Genomic DNA, 19,961 nt, shown 5'->3' with positions numbered 1-19,961 from the left:
CAAACTGCAGCGGGTCAAGGAGGTGGTTGGTTATGGTCTTGAGGTGGTTCAGCACGAGGCACTCAAAGGTCTGCATTACTACGGAGGTCAGGGCGACTGGTCTGTAGTCATTAAGGCCTGTGATCCTCTGCTTCTTGGGAACGGGGATTGGTTGTGTCACACTGTGACCAGCACTATGTATGGTCACAGTGTGCTGCTGCACCTCACCCTGGAAAAATGGGATATGCATGTGAAGTTACACTTGAAGTACACTTGGAAGCACTTGACAGCGTTTCACCTCATCAAATCACGTTGTTCCAATTTATAAATATACATAAAAAAATGCCATCTTTTTATCTGTGTGCTTGTTTATGCGAAACAAAAAAGACAAACACAACACAAGACTTATTTAGAACAAGATTGACTTTATTTCTTAAGAAACTTGTTAAAGTATTAAATGCATTGGAGTCATAATGCACCCAAAACTGGCAACATTCCCAAAACCAAAGTTAAATTTCTCTACAAATGTGACCTGAACATAAAGATCAATCGATTTAACTGTTTAGTTCTCATAACTCATCATTGTACCTGAAAAAGTGAGATTTGCTAACCTATAAACTATAACCTCAAATTATATTCTATCCAAGCAGCCATATATGTATATTAACACACAGCTCGCCACATCACCACCCCCCCAAAAAAACATATTATAAGCATAAGTATAATAAGCACAAAGTAATGATTATCTCTTCGACATTCAGTCTTTTGATACCATGCAAATTAGCTTATTACAACAAAACAATATAAGCAAACAGCTGACAAATATTTACTCAGAATCATTCAAATAAAATTGTGACAAAATGTGGTAACACTGAAAAAAATCAGTAACACATGGAATCAAAAGGTGGTAATGTAACAGCTGGTGCAGAGACGACTCAAACAACCCAAGGTCATTTTAATACAAATACTCACACGTCATACTCGACACTCACTGTGAGAATGTGCCACGACTGCACTCTAATGGCCAAAAAATACACTTTTATTTAGCCCGGGGGAAAATGTGGCTTCAAATTAAATGGTTCATGCTCCATAATAAATCGGTTTGAGTGTTAAACTCCCTGTTTCGCCATGCTGAGCCATGTAGCAGGGATACGTCCAAATAGGCGCTTCACTACAAAATATCACAGTGTGAGTTTGTTCAATGTAAGCTGGAGGAGTGTGTTTCCCTACATTCTATATTAACATTTAATTCAGCATCCTCCAAGTTGCTAAAGGATCATTTTGTGGCCACCAATTGAACTTTTTAAGTCAGTTTGGATGGGGACTATGCTATTAGAGGTTGTGATCTTCGGAGAAGGAATCAGGTTGCATAAGGCAGCTAATGTAAAAAAGCTTTTAAGCATCAGCTCAACATTTATGGCAAATGTAAAAAAATATGAATTTGTATTTGGTTTCTATGCATTGAAAGGCGTTTTGAGAATTGTATAAAAATATTTATCATCGAATATTGAACTCTTGAATATTTAACTACATATTCGTCCTTTTTTTTCATTTCTGCTTTAGCCTCATGTTGATTCCCTTGCTTGTGTGGCCTTTAGAAGCACTTTGTCTAGAAAAGAGCTAAATGTATGACTTCATAATACTTCTTTGTGTTGCGCAGCTGTGGTTGGGGCTTACATAAAGTTGTGGCTCAGCGCTTCAGCAGAACCTGGGACGTAAGTCACTGGTTCATTATAAGAAGACACTCCATCATAACACCGGATGGATTACCTGAGTCACGACTGTTGAAGCCTCGTAATATCTTTGGCTAAAGACATCAATGCTACAACAAAGGCTGTGTCAGCTAACTTTGGAAAAACACAGATAAAGCTTGAGTGGAGATGACATAATAATCTGAGTCTACATTCTTGCTAAAATATCTGTGTCACTTTTTGAATAATTTTCAAATGTCTGTTTTGTTTTGGACTGTACTATAATTTTAGGCTGCAAATTCTTACATGTGAGAAACTGGAATCAGCTAATTTTTGCTTGATCAAATTAAACCATTAACTAATTGACCATTTAATTAGTGCCATTTAATCCATATAATTCCTTCCAGGAAACCTTATCTGGAAGTGCACGTTTTATTCTTCACATTTTTTAATTACTGCCTTTGAGCGTGGACAAGACCAAGTATTTTTTTCCCAACATACCCCACATGTTAAACCTTTGGTGTATTTTTGTAAATTTGTATGCAGTGCCGTCAAAGGAGCCGCTCCTCATCCTGTATGAACGGAGTGAATGTTTACAGTGACCCGGAACTTTCACAACAGTCATCGCTTGTGAGTATTTCATTAAAATGCATTTGGAAAACCCCAAAACATTTAAATAAAATAAACTGGTTTATTTAAATGGCTCCAAACGCCTCATTAAGTTCCTCCTGATAATATTACATTAATATACAAACACAGGAAATGTTATTGAGAAGCCAATTCTTACATAGTCCACATGTGTACATGCAACAATGACTTGGATGACGAAAGCTTAAAATGCAGAACTGGATGCTTGCTTGCTGACACTGGCACTCACACAGACTCACAGACATAGACAGTTGTGAAAATTTATTGGAATGGAGGCATTGGAATCAAACTCAAATATGTAAGAAATAGATCGGACTACTTCCTGGGATTAAATCGTACAGTCTATGGTTTAAATGACTCAATGGACCACAGATTCAGGGTAAGTGAAATAGCGGTACCTTTATGTGCATAGGTCCAGCATAACGTATAAGAAGGATGTAAAAAGAGTATTTTAGAAGAAAGGAGAAGTACATTTGTAAATACTTCGTGCATACAGTTAAAAGACTTATGATATTTTTTCAATCCAAATTATTTTAGAGTGGGTATGGCTGGGTATCTTTTCTGAAGGCTTTTCAGAGTCAACACCAGCGCTGGTCCAAAATTGGCAGATATCATATGACAAGTACAAATATGTGTACGTAACAGTTGTAAAAAATATCAAGGAATCTTTTTTTTTCTTGATAAATAATTTTGCCATCTTTTACCGTGGGAGCTTACGGGACTCAACAGGCTGACCGGATGGATTTAAGAATTGTAAAAAACAATTCAAACCCTACAAACATGTTTTCAACATTTCTCTTGATTTTACAAGTAGTTAATGTTAAATGTTTTCTAAACAAATGCAGTTGTACAAGAACATTGCAAATGAGAAATTGCCTGTCACAGTTTCCTAAAGCCCAATGTGACTTCTTTAAATTTTCAAAACTGAGGAGCTAGAACCATGGAAAGTGGCACATTTAACTTAAAATGATTAAAATGGTGGATGAATTGATTATGAAAATTATTTTTTTGATAACTTATTTGTCTTCTAATTACAATAATATATGAATTACCACTCTTAGATTCATATTTTGGCTGTTTTTTCCCTAGTTTGGTTTACACCTTGAATACTTACAGTATAAACCATCCGCCATTGTTTCACGGTTCAAACCTTTTTGGCCATATACACACTCTCTGCCTGACAGAATTGTGACGAGAGGATATAGAACACACATGTACCATAAAATAGCTTAAATGATTGACAGTGCACAACTTTAATGTGCAAATCGGCTTTCAAATAGCTTGAGTGTTTTTAAGTGTCTCAAATCGGACGGATGCTTGAGCACACACCCACAAACACGAAATTCATACACATACACATGTAGCTTTGCCACCCAGACAGGAAAAGGTGAGGAATGGAAAGTCAGAGATTAGTGTGAAAAACTAAACTTGTAAGCAAGGCACAGCCAAAATAAAATAGTGTGTGTTTGTAAAATAGTAATTGTATAAAACAACATAAAATAAGATTGCAATTGAAAACTTATAATGTAATGGGCTAGAGATGGGAAGTGTGAGCAGTGGATCAACATAAAAGACAAAATAAAATCACTCGAACTCCAGTCATGTCCAAAAACTACGTTCCAGCCATAGATGATATATATATAATATATATATAAAACACAAAGAAAAGTTGTTTTTTTTTACAGCGTGCAGACAGAACTGCACTACCCATGAGCCTCCTCTTCTGTGGAGCTTTCTTGGGCTCCGCTCCCACCTGTGGAAGCCGACCAATGACAAGAGAGCTTGGGGTGAGTGAGGGGGGAATTGCAAACACATGTTGTGGTGATGGCAGATATTTAAAAGGAGGAAAAGACAGGGTGACATTTGCTGGAGATGTGGAAGGTGGCGCAAGAGAGACGAAGAAGGGCCAGAGTTAGAGGAAAGATAAAGTTGCATAGAGTGCTTGAGTCAAACCAGAAAGAGATAAAAAAATAATTTTTTTCTTCTTCTTTTTTTTTAAAATGAAACTCAATGTCTTCAAGACCTCATCAAGGAAAATGTAATACATTTCCAAATCAACCAAACATGTGTTAGGGTTGGGCAATGTGTTTTCAATAATTCGACATATTCACATGTAATTGCAGAATGAAAAAACTAATTGACAAGAGCTTGGTTTGTCTCTGAACACTCTTGTGCCATCTTGTCTTGTCAGTGTGTTTTGTGGCGTGCCGTGACTTGAGGTGATGTAAGACGTCCTTAGAGACACACATGGGAGGTCTGCTCCAGTGTTGGATTGGATTTCTGCTCTGAACGTTGCTGCACCAGACGCTCGCTTGAGCACTAATTGTGACTTTATCCGCTACTGAAAATAGTCTCTGGCAAATGCAAAGTTTGTTTGATTAAAATCTTGTCACTATGAAATTAATTTAGCCCCCAAATATACGGTAAATAGTTGAGTTTTTAAAGCCTAATTAAATAATTATTTGCAGTTCAAGATATTTTACTAATTAATGATCAAAGCAAATTAATTTATTGTGTAAATTAATCAGAACTCAAACTCTACTCAATTAGTTTTTATTAAATAAACGTTGAGGGGGTTGTCTTAGAGAGGTTTCGTTTTCAGGGTTAAGTTAAGGGTATAATTTGAAGGGACTGTTGCTTCATCGTGTGGTCATGTGACCAGTCCTGTCATATAAGACATTTGTACTGGTTGCAAGTGGTCTGACCAGATCCCCATATGGACGCCAGAGGACATGTTAAACACCTTCAAGTCCTAGTAATATCTGTGGGATTTTTATGGAGGAAAGTGAAACAAATCGGACATGCAGTTAATGAAAGTGTGAGAGACCACGTCTGTCTGAGTTTACAAACCCAACCGGTACGAGGTGAGAAGAGGGGAGGAACGATAGAGGATGAAGAAAGAAAAGAGCCTCACAAACAAACACACAAACACACACACATCTACTTGCTGATTGAGAATCTAGTAAAGCACTTTCTCTCATTAATAAATAAAAAACAGCCACTGAGACTGTTAACTTGAGAAGGTAGAAGGGTGTGTGTCTGTGAGTCTGTCTGTCCTTAAAGTGTATGTATGTGTTATGCTACTGACAGGCTGCATTTCATACCTCATGCAAAAAAACTACTAACAGTAGTTCTCAATGGTAGCAAAGAATGAAAAGTTTACAGGAAACTCTGGACGAGCCAGAGGACAGAGGAGACACGGAGGCACGCAAGGAGGAGGAAAAAAAGAGAGAGAAAAAATTATTTTAGTTCAGCTGAAGGCAAAAAGGAAGGTACATTCCTAGAAATCCTACAAAGACGTTTGTGAAGGAGTGTGATTTCTAGCATCAGCAGTGACAGTTAGTTTAGAGAACTGCTGGGCCGGTGGACCCCGGGGGCCACACGACGTTTCCAGCAAAGCTACCTTGTGTGGCGTTTCTGTCGTTGAGCAGCTTGGTCTGGCTGTTGGGCAGGATCTTAATCTCAGGAGGATCTGGACTCTGGCCGACGCGAGACGCCATCAGAGCGTTCAAATACTGGAGACGCGTCACCTGCAACACATTCACAAAATTAATTTGGGGGAAATCACAGCCACGTTCACGTTCGTGCACACAAACCGCACAAGCCCTCGCCTCTATGCTTTGCCCAAGGGGCACGTGGCGACATCAGCGAGAACTCAAGATATTTGACTAAAATGGAGTACATTTACACCATGTTTTTTACCAAATATCTGCTGTGAAGCACACAAGAACGCGATTCCAGAGGAGGATATCAGAGAACGTCTAGGCCAAAAAAATGGTGTAAATAACGCTTTTTCGATTCCTTTTTGAATGTCGGGGCTTACGGACACTTGGACGGCACCACAGGAGCTGTATGGAGGCATTTTGTGTTTATAGCCTGTAGTGGTTTTATGTTAAAGAATTGGTCCCCAGTTGTTTCAATAGAATTGAATTTACCCCTGATACTCCAGGAGTGTTTTATGGACACTTCACCTATTCCCCATCGGCAAGGTGGTGAGAAGATAATAAGCGTATTTCAATTTTTGGGTGATCTATCCCTTTAATACGTTTTCTGTAGCTGGTGTGGGCAACAACCTCTTTTAATCAGGTAATCCTTGTTTTCTGCTTCAGGTGGAAGCAGAGCTGCACATTAGGATTTAAAATCAGTCAAAAGTATTAACAGAGCTGCACATGATATAACACAGTGACACCCCCCCCTTCTTAAACAAAACATTTTGATAATAATGACGCAATTTTACGAATGAAGACAAACCAAAAATAACATCAGTGTACTGTATATCAGCCTTTAGTGTGTCAACTTTCAGTGTAAAAACACACCAACACACTGTTACACACCCGTATGAGCTGCAGGTCAGTGAGAGCTCGGACGGTGTAGTCAGGACAATAACTGGACGGGCTGGTGGCGTCTGCTGACTCAAAGGGATCCCTGGGAGATTGACGCTGGGTTGATGCCGGAGACTGGTGCACTGTTAGATCACAGAAATACACAGTCAGCACAATATTTGCCAACACACCTTTGTATAGATCTTCTATATAGAACCTGTTTTCTAAAAACATTACGGCATCTCAATAGTGATTTTAATTTATCATGTGTTACAAGTCTTGACTGCATCAAAAGCAAAAAAATATATTTGGGATTTAAAAATCTAAATCCCTGCTACTCTTGACCTCACCTGAAGATGGTAGCGTCAGAGCAGCAACTCCGTAGTAAGTAAACGCCCCGTTTTCAAACTTCAGCCCCTCTTTTCCGATCTCCACCTCTACACGGCCCTGAGAAAGAGATGGTGTCATTTTTTTATGTTATTATTTCAGTGCACCTCTTTATGTTAAATACAGAAAATGAGAACTGTGAGCAGGTTCCCATGTATGTGACTGTGCGATTATCACAGTTTATCCCTGTGTGGTCAGTTTTATTGCAGGTTTATTATTAAAATAAATACAGAGACTCGTGTTAATGTAGGGAAGGATGGTGCCATCCAAAATATGAAATAAAACTTTACCAGATCACATGATTTTGATGTTGGCAGGTTCAACTGTTTAGGAACTGAAAGGATCTTTTCCTTACCAAGCATTTGTAAGCGGAATGTAAACATAGTTGTAAGCAGATCTATGTGCTTTTAATATATTCATGAGCACCCATAATTCATGAGGGGAGGCTGCTGTAGAAACAGATGATGAAAATGTAGTAAACCACAGTTAGTTAGTATTATAATAATAATAAAATTCATCTTCACAGGAGAAATTACAGTGGTTGACAAAAATTGAAGACTAATAAACCACTGTCTGTGTTTTAGGATTGTTAGGCAATTCTTATATATCTGCATTTTTATTGGTGTAACTACGCACATTTTTTAACTACCATGATCCTAATTACCTCTGCCAAAGAGGTTATGGTTTGGGCCCTGTTAGTGGGTTTGTTTGTTATCAGCATTACACAAAAACCCAAAGGCCACCACAGGTTGCTTGGTATGGCGTTATTTTTGTGCCACATTAGTGAGCGCGCAATGGGACTTTCCTCACCGCGCAGTGGGGCTCTTGCAAGCACATATTTTTAATTATTTGAAGAGGGCTGAGTCAAAATCGTTACATGATAGTCAATTGTTCGTGAAATATGGAGATATGGCCTTCAAAATGCAACAGCTCTAAAATACAGTAGACTAAATAGTAGAGACTGTTAAATGTTCAATAAAGGTTATTCATATTTCTGTTGTCGTTTTCTCTCACGTTCTTTGAATCCTTCTTTCTCGATAAGTAATTTTCCAATCCCCTCCCTTGCTTCTTGTGGAAGCTGCCTGATTGGATGTCAAACAGCCAATCAGAATTGCTTCTTCCCAGTCTTTGATTGGTTAGATTTGTGTCAATTTGTGATTACACTGTGCCAACTCGAGCGAGCGCTCAGGCAGGGTTGAGAGCGCACATGAGATGGTAAGAGAGCAGAGATGCTGTGAGCTCACAGAGCAGTGATGTGCCTTCGAGAGTCCAACTGCGTGCTCACTAATGTGGCACAGGAATAAAGCCATAGTTTGGAAAGTTGGGAGAAAGTAATTAAGAGAAATACTTCTTCATGAGCTGATCATGTTAACACAAAGCAAAAGGCAGAAATCCACACGCGCTCATACCTGCAGCAGCAGGATGAAGTAGTCCACCGGGTGGTTGCGGGTGTAGAGATAATGTCTTGGGTTCAGCCGGTCGCTGGGGTCAAAGTGCACTTCCTGGTTGACGCTGGGGTGACGGAGCAGGTGGAACAAGACCTTCTCAGTCATGCGTCCAGGGCTGAAGTGCTCCACCTCTGCCAGGGGGGGGGATAAAGGTCAGAGACAATGATTACAATGAAGTTGCCAGTTGGCTAGTGATGGTTGGTTGAAAAACACTCTCTTGACCTCAAATCACTTAAATTCAGGTCCTCAAGTTAGGTGTAGAGTATTGATGTATGTATGTTGCCAAAGGTAGGTCCAAAAAAGATATATCGAATCAATTAATAAAGTTTAAAGACTATTTTGAGAGCAGCAGGTATATACGTTTCTAAACCTCAGGGAGAGGCGGTGGTCTAGTGGCAGAAACTTGGACTTTGGGCAGAGAAGGTCTCTGGTTCGACTCCACGGAGAGACAACAAAAGACGAACCTGGATTGATCTGTCCAAAAATCCAAGAGTCTCCCTACCCTGTCTAGTGCCCCTGAGCAAGGCACCTTACTCCCCCAACATCTGCTCCCCGAGCGCCGTACATGGTCGCTCACTGCTCTGTGTGTCCTGCACCAGATGGGTAAAAAGCAGAGATTCAATTTCCCTACCTGCATGAGTGTGCCCTTGCATGTCTGTGCATGTGTTTGGGATGAATAAATGGATCTTAATCTTAACTGGGAGAAAGGATTGACACTTGTTCATGAATTTTAGTTGTGTTTTGAAAAGATCCTAATTATTTTTTGGGACAGTTGGAATCCTTCAGGTGAATTACCCCGATAATGACATGACACAATCCAGAGGATGAGTTGAAGTCCAATTGAGTTGAATTAAACTAAAATGAAACTAAACTATTTGACACTGAAAAGAGCGGCTATGAACAGGGAGGAAAAAAACTAAAGCAAAAGACCCTGATAATGTATAACGGAAACATAATCATTACATGTGCTGTGTTACTTTGTGACTGAGGTTCATGGTCAGGCATTACACGACTCAATCTTTTCATGCAAGTAAATGTTCACAGATAAAAATCCCAAACCTCTAGACAGGAAGCGGTGTGTAGCCAGCAGCAGCTGCGGCGAGGTGCGGATCTTGGGTTCTCCCTCGGGAGGCTTGAAAAGAGAAAACTCCTCATGAGCGACACGAGGCTCCAGAGGAATCTCCAGCTGGGGGAGAGGGCGCTTCACCTTCCTGTCCACTACAAGGAAGGGGGGGGGGGGGGGGGTGTTAAAAGTCTAAACAAAAATATCAGATGCTAAAGCAACAACTGTGTCTATGTAAACTTACAGTATCCGTCAGATTCATCCAGGATCTCTGACTTGATGATCTCCTCGATGACGTCCTCCAACGTGACCAATCCCAGCACCTCGTAGAAAGGATCTCCCTCCCCCTCGTTGTTCACTTTCTGGACGATGGCCATGTGAGAGTTGCCTGGTATGAAGTGAAAAGGTCAGTGGTCAAATCACAGAAACCTTCCCTGTAGTACATTTCATTTCAAAGAGATCAGTCCTCATTAAGGGCTTCATCTGAATAATAAAAAAACATTTACAACTTAACCTCTTGTCTGACCTTTATTTAAAAAAATTTATAACTGAAAGTCCTGGTCATTCTGGAATAGAAGTAGAGTAAAGGAGAAGGTTTTGAAAGGGTGATGTGAGGCTTTTTAATGTGATTTAAGCAATTTACATAAAAAAAATACACAAATTCTGGGAGAAACACATGATGCTGCATGTAATTTGAGTTTAAATGTGATTAAATCCATCCTGGGGATAGCATCATTCTAGAAATTAACTAGAAATACCGCCCTGCGGTTTTCTGCCTCCGACAACAAGGGCAGTTTTAGTGTATACATTTTTTTCGAGACTCAAATGAGGTCACTGTGACCTAAGACCACTTAAATCTAGTCAGTTAATCTTGAAAGAATAACCTCGAGACATTCTTTAAAAAATTTGTATCTCGAGGCTGAATGTGTTTTGTGAGGTCAAAATTACCTTTGACCTCCAGATTCAAATCAGATTGAGTCCAAGTGGACGTTTGGCCAGATGTAAAGAAATTCCGAGCATTAGATCGCCAGGACATTGACCTTTGAACTCCAACTACAAGAATCTAAGCAGCTCATTCTTGAGTCTAACTGAATAATTGTACCAATTTTGAAGCCATTCCCTCAACATGTTTCTGTGATATCGTGTTCACAAGAACGGGATGGATAACCAAAACACAGAATGCCTGCTGCCACTTGCTGTCCCAGGCTCAGAGGTATAAGAAAGCGTGCCATGTTTATTTCTAGACTTGCCTAAGAACCACCAGGTTTGACCTTTTTGTCAGTAGCAGGTTCCTCCATTGAAAGCTGTCTGTACATCCATGGCTACATTGCAAACAGCAACATCTAATAGCTAATTCGCAATTGTTTATATTTTGGTGCCACGTTGACATAATATATACAAATTGCCTGCCTATCCTCAGCAGGTCTTTTCAGATCAGGCGGTCTTTGGATTTGCCTTAAATCACTCTGGATTGGCCTGAATGGGTCTGGATAGGCTGACCTCATCCTGAACAGATTTGATCAGAGGAATCCTCTTTGACAAGACATAAACAGCTTCATCTTGTTCTCTGCCAGCTGTTTCCAGACTAAAGAAGAGTGAATATTATTATGCAGTTATGTTCACAACACTGAAAATGATCTGTAAAGATGTTGCTGCTGAGTTTCTGTCTGCATTGGAAAAAGTCCTAATTCACACACGCTCTATCCAACTCCATGTATTGAATTTCATGAATGTAAAAGCTGCCACATTCAGGTATTGTTAACTATATGTAAATCAATGTTAAAGGTTGCAAAAGTTACAACATGACTGCGTCGGGCCTCATAAGCTGCTTTCAGACATACACTGAACTCTGGAGAGTCTCCCGACATTCTACAGAGGGGATGTGCCTGAGAACTTACAGTTTTTCACAATTGTTAACACACGTTTTTCAAAACAATAACGGCTTTCTCAAAACTGCACACAGAAAACTGAAAACCTCACACACAAAATGCTAAACCTGACACTCCATTTGCAAGATGACTCTTTGATATCAAATCTCTTACCTGTTCACAAAATGGAACTCGTGTTTTCATTTGGTACACACAGCCATATTTTCAATTGACACACACATACCATTCATTGAGTACACACAACTAAGCATTTGCTTGCACACTACCAAGCATTTACAGCACACTGAAGTGCAAAACTGAAAACACAATCATCAAAATGGAACACACCATATGAATGACAGTGACTCTGGAGAATGAGCCATTTTTCCTTTTGTAAAATGTCTCAGTGTAGGCCTACTTTTTTCAAAGTCAAACATAAAACAGCACACAAATATGCAGACAGGCCTCGACACTCACGTCGCCACAAGCCTCCTCCATGGCCTGGAGCAGTGAGACTCGGTCCTGTGGGTTCCATTCATATTCCTTCCACCTCCAAGCTGAAAATAATTCCTCAATGGGATTCAGGAAAGGAGAATAAGGTGGAAGGTATAGAACGGAAAAATGTGGGTGGTCCTGGAACCTCTCACGCATTTGAGCAGCCCGGTGGAAGCTCACATTGTCCCCGATGACAACGTGATCAATCCGCTGTGGGTCATCTATCTGGCCAGGTGTTACCAGCAGGTCATGCAGGCCATCCAGGAAGACGAGGAGACGGGCAGCATTATAGGCCCCTAGGTGGGCATGAAGATCCCATGGTGATTCATTGCAGTACACAGTGTGATGTTCCCGGGACACGCTGGCCGGGGACCTCAACAATACCCAGCTGGCCATTGAGGTTTCTGCCCCGTCGCCTCCTCTTCACCAGGTTGAATCCCACCTCATCAATAAAGATGTACTGGTACAACACATTAGCTGTGTGAGGCTTTCTAGATCAATATTTTTTATTTTATCCTATTGTATTGTATTTTATTGTATTCAAATGTACCGGCTGCTATGACGACTTAATTTCCCTTCGGGGATGAATAAAGTAATCTATCTATCTATCTATCTATCTATCTCCTGGATCCGCTGACAGAGACAGCATGAGAATGCAAGTTACAGTATGGACACAGAGAGGTCAACACAGTGGGCTACAGTGAGACACTGTAGAAAAGGAACAATATTGGATTACAGGTACAATACATGCATGTGTCAGTGCTGAATGTTGGTACTTACAAGCACAAACTCTCACTGTAACTCCTTCATATATGACCAAGATGGCGGCGCGTGCACAACGCGAGGCTCAGCGTCTCCCCAGATTTAGCAAAATAGTTATTATCTGCCTACTCGTTTCATGTCTGTTCACTCAGAACAGTCTTGTGAATACTGTCTACAGCCGACAGGATCTTTTAGACATCAGATCCTGTTCTTGATTTAGGCATCAACCCTTCCCTCTGCAACTGGATACTGGACTTCCTATCCAACAGACCCAAGTCTGTTAGGTTAGAGAACCACACCTCCTCAACCCTCATCCTGAACACCGGCGTGCCTCAAGGCTGTGTGCTAAGTCCTCTCCTCTACTCACTATTCACATATGACTGCATTCCTGTACATGTAACTAATACTTTTGTCAAGTTTGCAGACGATACTATGGTGATTGGCCTCATCAGCAACAACGATGAGTCGGCCTACAGAGAAGAGGTCCAGCACCTGGCGGCGTGGTGCACCGACAACAACCTGGCTCTCAACACCAAAGAGCTCATCGTGGACTTCAGGAAGAAAGGCAGCACACACCCCCCCATCCATATCAACGGGACGGAGGTCGAGCGTGTCACCAGCTTCAAGTTCCTGGGTGTCCGCATCTCTGAGGATCACTCTTGGACCCTCAACACCTCAACCCTGGTCAAGAAAGCTCACCAGCGTCTCTTCTTCCTGAGTAGACTGAGGACGACTCATCTGTCTCCTCAGATTCTGGTGAATTTCTACCGCTGCACCATTGAGAGCATCCTCACTAACTGCATCTCAGTGTGGTATGGCAGCTGCTCTGTTGCGGACCGGAAGTCACTGCAGAGGGTGGTTAAAACTGCCCAACGCATGACCAGTTCCTCAGTCCCCACCATTGCAGCTGTCCAGGGCAAGAGATGTCTGCGGAGAGCGCGCAGCATCGTCAAGGACAGCTCTCACCCCAGCCACAGACTGTTTGCCCTCCTCCCTTCTGGGAGGCGCTACAGGGTCCTCCGTTCCCGGACTAGCAGGAACAGCTTCATCCCTGCAGCTGTCACCCTGCTGAACTCTGCACCGCAGTGATAGCAGCAGCCCCCCCGGCCCCACACCCTCCTCCAACCACTGAACATTTGAACATTTGCACTACACTCTCACTTTTTTTTACTACTGTATTATTCTGCCTATAGTATATTCATATCTATATATTTTTATATATTTTCATATATTTATCTTGCTTAAAGTTATTATATCATACAATACCTGTTAATACTGTACTACTTCAGATATATTACTTACTGCTCATAGTTCTTATATCATACAAAAGCTGTTAATACTGTACTATTTCTTTTATTACTGCTCATAGTTCTTATATCATACAATATCTGTCAATTCTGTATTATTCCATATATATTTGCTACTGTACATATCTTATTTATTTACATTTCATATACGCACAATACTCTGCACTTTAACTCCTTTTTTTTGCACTTCTGGTTAGACTCTAAACTGCATTTCGTTGTATAAGTACTTGTACCGTGCAATGACAATAAAGTTGAATCTAATCTAATCCATGCCTGTGTTACGTTCTAATGGGACCCTGAACACTTGTTTCATTCACATGGCAGTCCTATGAAGAATACGGTCCAATGTAGACAGGCTGACGGTCTGGACGTTTTCTAAATGTAGAATGGTCAGCCATGATCCTAGTTTTTATTTGTGTGATAGAGTTGTTCTCACGAACCATATCTACAATTTCAGTCTCCTGTTCGGCTGTGTAAATGAGGTGAAATTGCTCAACAGACCTGAATGTTTAGAGATTTGAGTATTTGTGTGTTGGAGGTTGATGCTTTGAGATTTCCTTGAGAAGTGTGTGCAACAACTGGACATTGTGTGTAGTGTTTTGACAACAAGGTGATGTGTAATTGACATCAGAGTGTAAAGAATGAAAGTCAGAGTATAATGCAGATAAGGGAGTGTGAAGTAGTGCCAAATTGGGTCGAGTGATTGGTACATGAAGTGAAGGTTGTGCAAATTATGCTGAATTTTCGCTTTTTGTGTGTTAACAATTGTGAAAAACTGTAAATGTCGGAGCGAGAGCCTCCGGACCCTGGTCAAAACTGAGTAGAATGTCAGAGTGAGTGGATATGACAACACAGCAGGACGATGATTCTAACATGCAACAACGACAAAGATATCAGGAGAGCTTTTGGTGATAAGAGCAGACGTTGTCAAAAGGGTTTTGCAGCGTAATTTCTATCATGTGATGGCAAATTATTTTCTTATCAACATAAGCTTTAGATTGTCTCTTCATTATTCACGGTGAAATATTTTTGTTGATGTTCATCATCTGGAGAAACCCCCTGAGTAATATTCCTAGCACACAGTGAAGAAGCTTCTGCTTGAGCATCGGGTGTTTTTTCATAACGCACTTCCTCCCTCCTCCTATAAAAGCAGATATGAGCATGAGCACACCTTTCTTGAACTCCTCCAGCATGGCGTCCAGTTTGGTGTCATTGAAGACAAAGTGCAGAGGGTGATTGTAGAACTTGGTGATGGTCGTCATGGGGGTGCAGTCGTCTGGGTCCACCAGGGCCAGATCTTTCACATACAGGATTTCCACAATGTTGGACCTAGAAGAGCAAACACATGCTGATGTGTGGAAAGGCAAGAACACAACACAAATGTCCACTGGCCCAATGAAACTACATGCCATGTGTTTTCACTGAATGTGGAGCTGTACTTGCTTTGTTTTTAAAATATCACAGGTCCCATGGAAAAAGAAACATGAGCCCCCCCCCCCCCCCCTCCCAAAACAGTTTTTATCAAACAATAACAGCTTCGGTATTTGTGGCGTGTCATTATGAGAAGTTCAGACATTACACTGCTCCATGTTTTTCTGTCTAATGGCAGCATGTCCTTCAGGCTTTGTAGCCTATTGTCATGGTGGGACATTTAAATGTAGATCAATGTTAGATATCAGATAACATTGATGGCTTTAGAAACATATGTATTGTAGGTTAAAAGAGTATTTGCAAGAAAACTGTTGGAAAACGAAATTCCCACAGTTAAGGACTTTTTCCGTATAACGTATTATATTGTTGAAATTAGCAAATGTGTATATAGGTTAAAACAACTCAAGTGTTTATATATAATTTATTGTGGAGAGTATCGTAAATAGTGGAGTCCGAGTGCGCTCTACTCTACAAACTGTGACACCATTTATAAATTACCTTGAGCATATTTCTATGCATTATGTCATATAAAAAAGTATATTGGACATTACATATATATGCTGATATCTCCCTATCTGTGACAGGAGAGTTATGTTCTATAGTTCAGACCTTGACTTTGTACATGACACTTCTCAAATTGTTCAAGTTAAGTAGCGGAAAAATGCTTGTTTCCGGTAGCTATTCTATCATTCATCTATTTGATTTATTGATTAATCGTCTTACTTCCTCATTGATTGGTTTCAGGGGAAATGGAGACACTGCCATGTATAATGGATTCAAAAAAGATAAGAGGTAAATGCTGCAATTCTCGTCTGTTTTCAATGACAAAATACAGGTTTCGGTTGTTAGGGACAAGAAGGTTTTGACGCGTTGTTGTTGCTGTACCCACTTCTCCTCCTCATAGATGGGCACCCTGGTGTATCCGCTCTGCATGATCTCAGACATGGTGGAAAAGTCCAGGACGGCCGAGCCGGGCAGCATGTAGCATTCCTTCAGAGGAGTCAAAATGTCCTCCACCGTCTTAATGCGCAGCGTCCCGCGGCTAAACTCCTCCTTCACAAACTCACTGCACAAGGGACACAGGCACGGGACAATTGTCAAAAGGTAGGAAACTGACATTTTTGTTAGCTATGAACCTACGTACAGTACAATAATATAAATGAAAATAGAAATCCTGTGGTCGAGAAGCTTTAATGTGGTTCAATATAAATATACACAGTGTGTATATATATATATATATATATATATATATATATATATATATATATATATATATATATATATATATATATATATATAGGAACATTTACAGTATGTTTGTTTTAAGGGTTAAAAAAAGTACATCTGGAAACTGCTCTGAATCCTGAAAATGTAGATTGCATCACCAAGACTAAAGGATAACATTAGATGAGTGCAAAATAACTGAAAGTTTAGAAAACTATTTTATTTGTATTTGATCATTACAATGTGGACAATAATATCATTTGGAAAATAATGTACAGGTTATCATTGTGGTGGATGCTCTTGTCAATGAAAACAACCGAAGTGTAAAACATGGGGGCACTTGAAGGAGAGAAGTGTTTAATTATAATGATTATAAATTAATGAGGTAGATATACGAGTAACTAATAGTAAATGTGAACACCTATACAGTATATTTGTGACGTGTGAAGGTTGTGCATCAGTCAGCTGTGTGATACTGTGCAGATGTTTAAGGCACTTTACAGTAGATACTTTGGTTGTGTGTCTGTCCTGCTGCAGAGTAGATGTGGTACTGATCAGATACCTTCCTGATGGAATGGAATAAATGTAAATGTATCTCTAGAGCTGGTTCAGATCTGCCTGATCCCAGCTCTCAGTTACGCTGCTATAGACTGGATTGTCGGGGGGGACACAAGGCACATGGAGTTTCCCTTGCGTCCTCTTCCTCACATTAATGTCTCATCAATACATGTTACTGACTTCTTCCCTGGAGCTTGTGTGATTTAGCGTTGCAGATCCAGGATCACACTGTGGATCGTTGTGGCAGCTGATCCTAGATTATGAACTAGATTGTTTGATATATAATGTGCCTACTCATATATAGTACTTATTGGTAATATCTATTACAATTGTCTGCTCCCTCCATCTCTGTCTGGCTTTTATCTTTTGCATTAAAACATTGATACACCTCTCCATAAATGTTCAAAAGTTTTTTCTCATCAATGTTGTAAATACTGTTATTTTGTTGATGTGTTCTGTTACACGCAGCATCTATTGCACTTCTGTCCGTCCTGGGAGAGGGATCCCTCTCATCGGATTCTCTGAGGTTTCTAGGGTCGATTTCCTGTTAATAAGGTTTTGTTTGTAGTTTTTACTAACTCTTGTTGAGGGTAAAAAGCAGACTAGGGTGTCACCTTTTTTAAGCACCGTGAGACAAATTGTGATTTGTGTATATAGGGTCTACACCGGCAGAATACTCACTATTTTAAACTACATGTACAAATCAGTGTGTGATCCTGTTTTACCTGTAAGGGTCATTGGTGCTTGTGCGAATCATCTCCAAGGCCCTCTCCCTTATACCACAGGTGCTGATGTCCCTCCTCAGCCCCAGGTCCAGGATCAGCCCCAGGGGGCAGGACAGAGGGCAGGTGAGCACCATACAAACCTGGGCAAGCCAGGTCAGCCCCGGCGCCAGCTGGAAGCCATAACCGGAGCACACGATGTGAGGGACCAGCTCGGCCAGGAAGAAGACGAGGAAGCCACTGGTGAAGACTGCGGAGAGGATGGAGCCCAACGCCCGGTACAGGAGCACACCCAGTGCCGAGTGTCCCAGTACGCACAGGAAAAGCAGGGAACACGCCTGGGAATAAGAGGGGATGGGATAAAATCATCAATAAGCAGAACGGTACCCTCCTCTTCCTCTTCCTCATATTTTCACTCACATAAACTTACCAGGAAGTTCCCCCTCCTCCTGATTGGCTCCAGGCGCTTGGCGGCCCGTTTCTCCTCCTCGGAGCCGCAGCTGTGGAGGACATAAAGCTCCACGGGGTCCAGCCACAGCAGACTGAGGTTCACTGTCCTCAGCAGCCCGCACACCAGCAGCAGCAGCACCACCAGCACCGCAAGACCCCACTTCGGGATGTGGTCTACGGGCAGATCTTTGGTGATGACCCGCAGTCTGTCCGAGCCCACGGAAGCCCACTTCCCTCCCCTCAGCACGCAGAGGTAGTGGTACGTCTGCTCCCTGCCTGCTGCCCCCGTAGAGATGCTACTCTGCTGCACCGCCACCATCACCAGCCCGCTGTACACCTCGTCCAGGATGAAGTCCTTCACCTGGAAAGCGGACTGCTGGCGTCGGGACTCCTGCCCGCACGGGTCGAGCGCATCCCCGACCGCCCCAACAGCTCCGCCAGCTGCCCCTGCGAACGCCAACCACGGCCAGCTTCCATTCAGATCAGACCCGAACAGACGGAGCGTGAAATTGGCTCCTTCTGGCGCAGAGATGAGCCGATCCTTCATGCACACCGAACCCGCCGGGTCTTCCAGTCGCAGCCCCAGGACCGGCGGAGCTTCCTGGCTGCAGGCGCCGAACCCGATCCCGCAGAACAACAATACCATCAACAGGAACCGTAGACCTGCCAAGCTGGCCACCATATTGGAATTGGTCAACCTGGCTCTGCGCGGATCATGTGACTCCGAGCCCTGCAGTAGCCCCGCCCATCTGGAGATAGCGGCGACAGCCGGCCAAACAGACTGCAACTGCGCTGCTGGGCGGCCATCTTGGCTCGACTAATGTACGCGCTGCAAAGGGCCTGACGTCCATGTTGGTGCTGGATTCTGAATGTTTTCTTTTGTTTAACCACACCGCCCCTTCTCAGAGGCAGCGAATCAGAGCCCGTGTTTGTTCACGGCCAATAAACGACGTTAAAGCACGAGCATCTCTGTTGTGTCTCTTCACAACAAGTCATTCATCAACCTGGTCCTCTCTGTCCCAGACCTGAAACAGCCTGCTTCCAACATGTGGCTCTGTGTTCACTTGTTGGGATGGTTCCTCCACAGTGGCAGGGGCATTATCTATTACCTAATTCCAAAGGTCAACCACAGCTTGTCTTTGGAAAAGCTACATTTTGAGTTAATGTTACAGCAGCTGAGCAATGAATGACCCTGAGAACACAAAGAGGGCACTTGTTACACAAAGCAGCAGGAGGGTGCCCACTCCCACTCCATCGCGCTGAAGGCCCAGCCGCACCAGGAGGTGTTCCGCAAAGTTCACTTGTGTGAGAAGTGGAAAATATGCGTAGGGGGGAACTCGAAGCTCCAACTTGATAGAACATACTTCCACATATCCTTTGTTATTGCAATGTTTATCTTCATTTCAAATGTTGCCCCTGGGTTCAAATCACACTGCTGCCACAGGTGGTGTTACCCTCGGCTGAAGCTGATCGTACTTATACACAGAACGTGGACGTGTATTTTGTCCCCTCACAGATACATCATTTTATGAGATAACAGAGATGAACTGTCAATGTGCATTTGGACACATCATTTAGGAATCCCATAACACAAGCTGCACCTAAA

At 41.9% G+C, this 19,961-nt stretch overlaps 1 protein-coding gene across 1 annotated transcript; it reads right to left on the bottom strand.

The window, feature by feature from the left end:
* Positions 1-384: 384 nt before the first annotated feature.
* On the bottom strand, positions 385-19,177 carry LOC133975511 (metal transporter CNNM3-like). The gene is given in 12 exon segments (XM_062413479.1): positions 385-4,071; positions 5,722-5,848; positions 6,653-6,783; positions 6,991-7,087; positions 8,437-8,606; positions 9,535-9,693; positions 9,783-9,926; positions 15,142-15,299; positions 16,291-16,467; positions 17,909-18,243; positions 18,336-19,108; positions 19,111-19,177. Coding segments are annotated over 12 exon segments (2,373 nt in total). The 5' UTR covers positions 19,163-19,177; the 3' UTR covers positions 385-4,021.
* Between the last annotated feature and the right edge of the window lie 784 nt (positions 19,178-19,961).

The sequence above is a fragment of the Platichthys flesus genome, chromosome 19, assembly GCF_949316205.1.
Source record: "Platichthys flesus chromosome 19, fPlaFle2.1, whole genome shotgun sequence".
NCBI classification, from domain to species: Eukaryota; Metazoa; Chordata; class Actinopteri; order Pleuronectiformes; family Pleuronectidae; genus Platichthys; species Platichthys flesus.
Note: the sequence above shows the minus strand (reverse complement) of the source record. Positions and strands in the feature narration are given on the sequence as shown.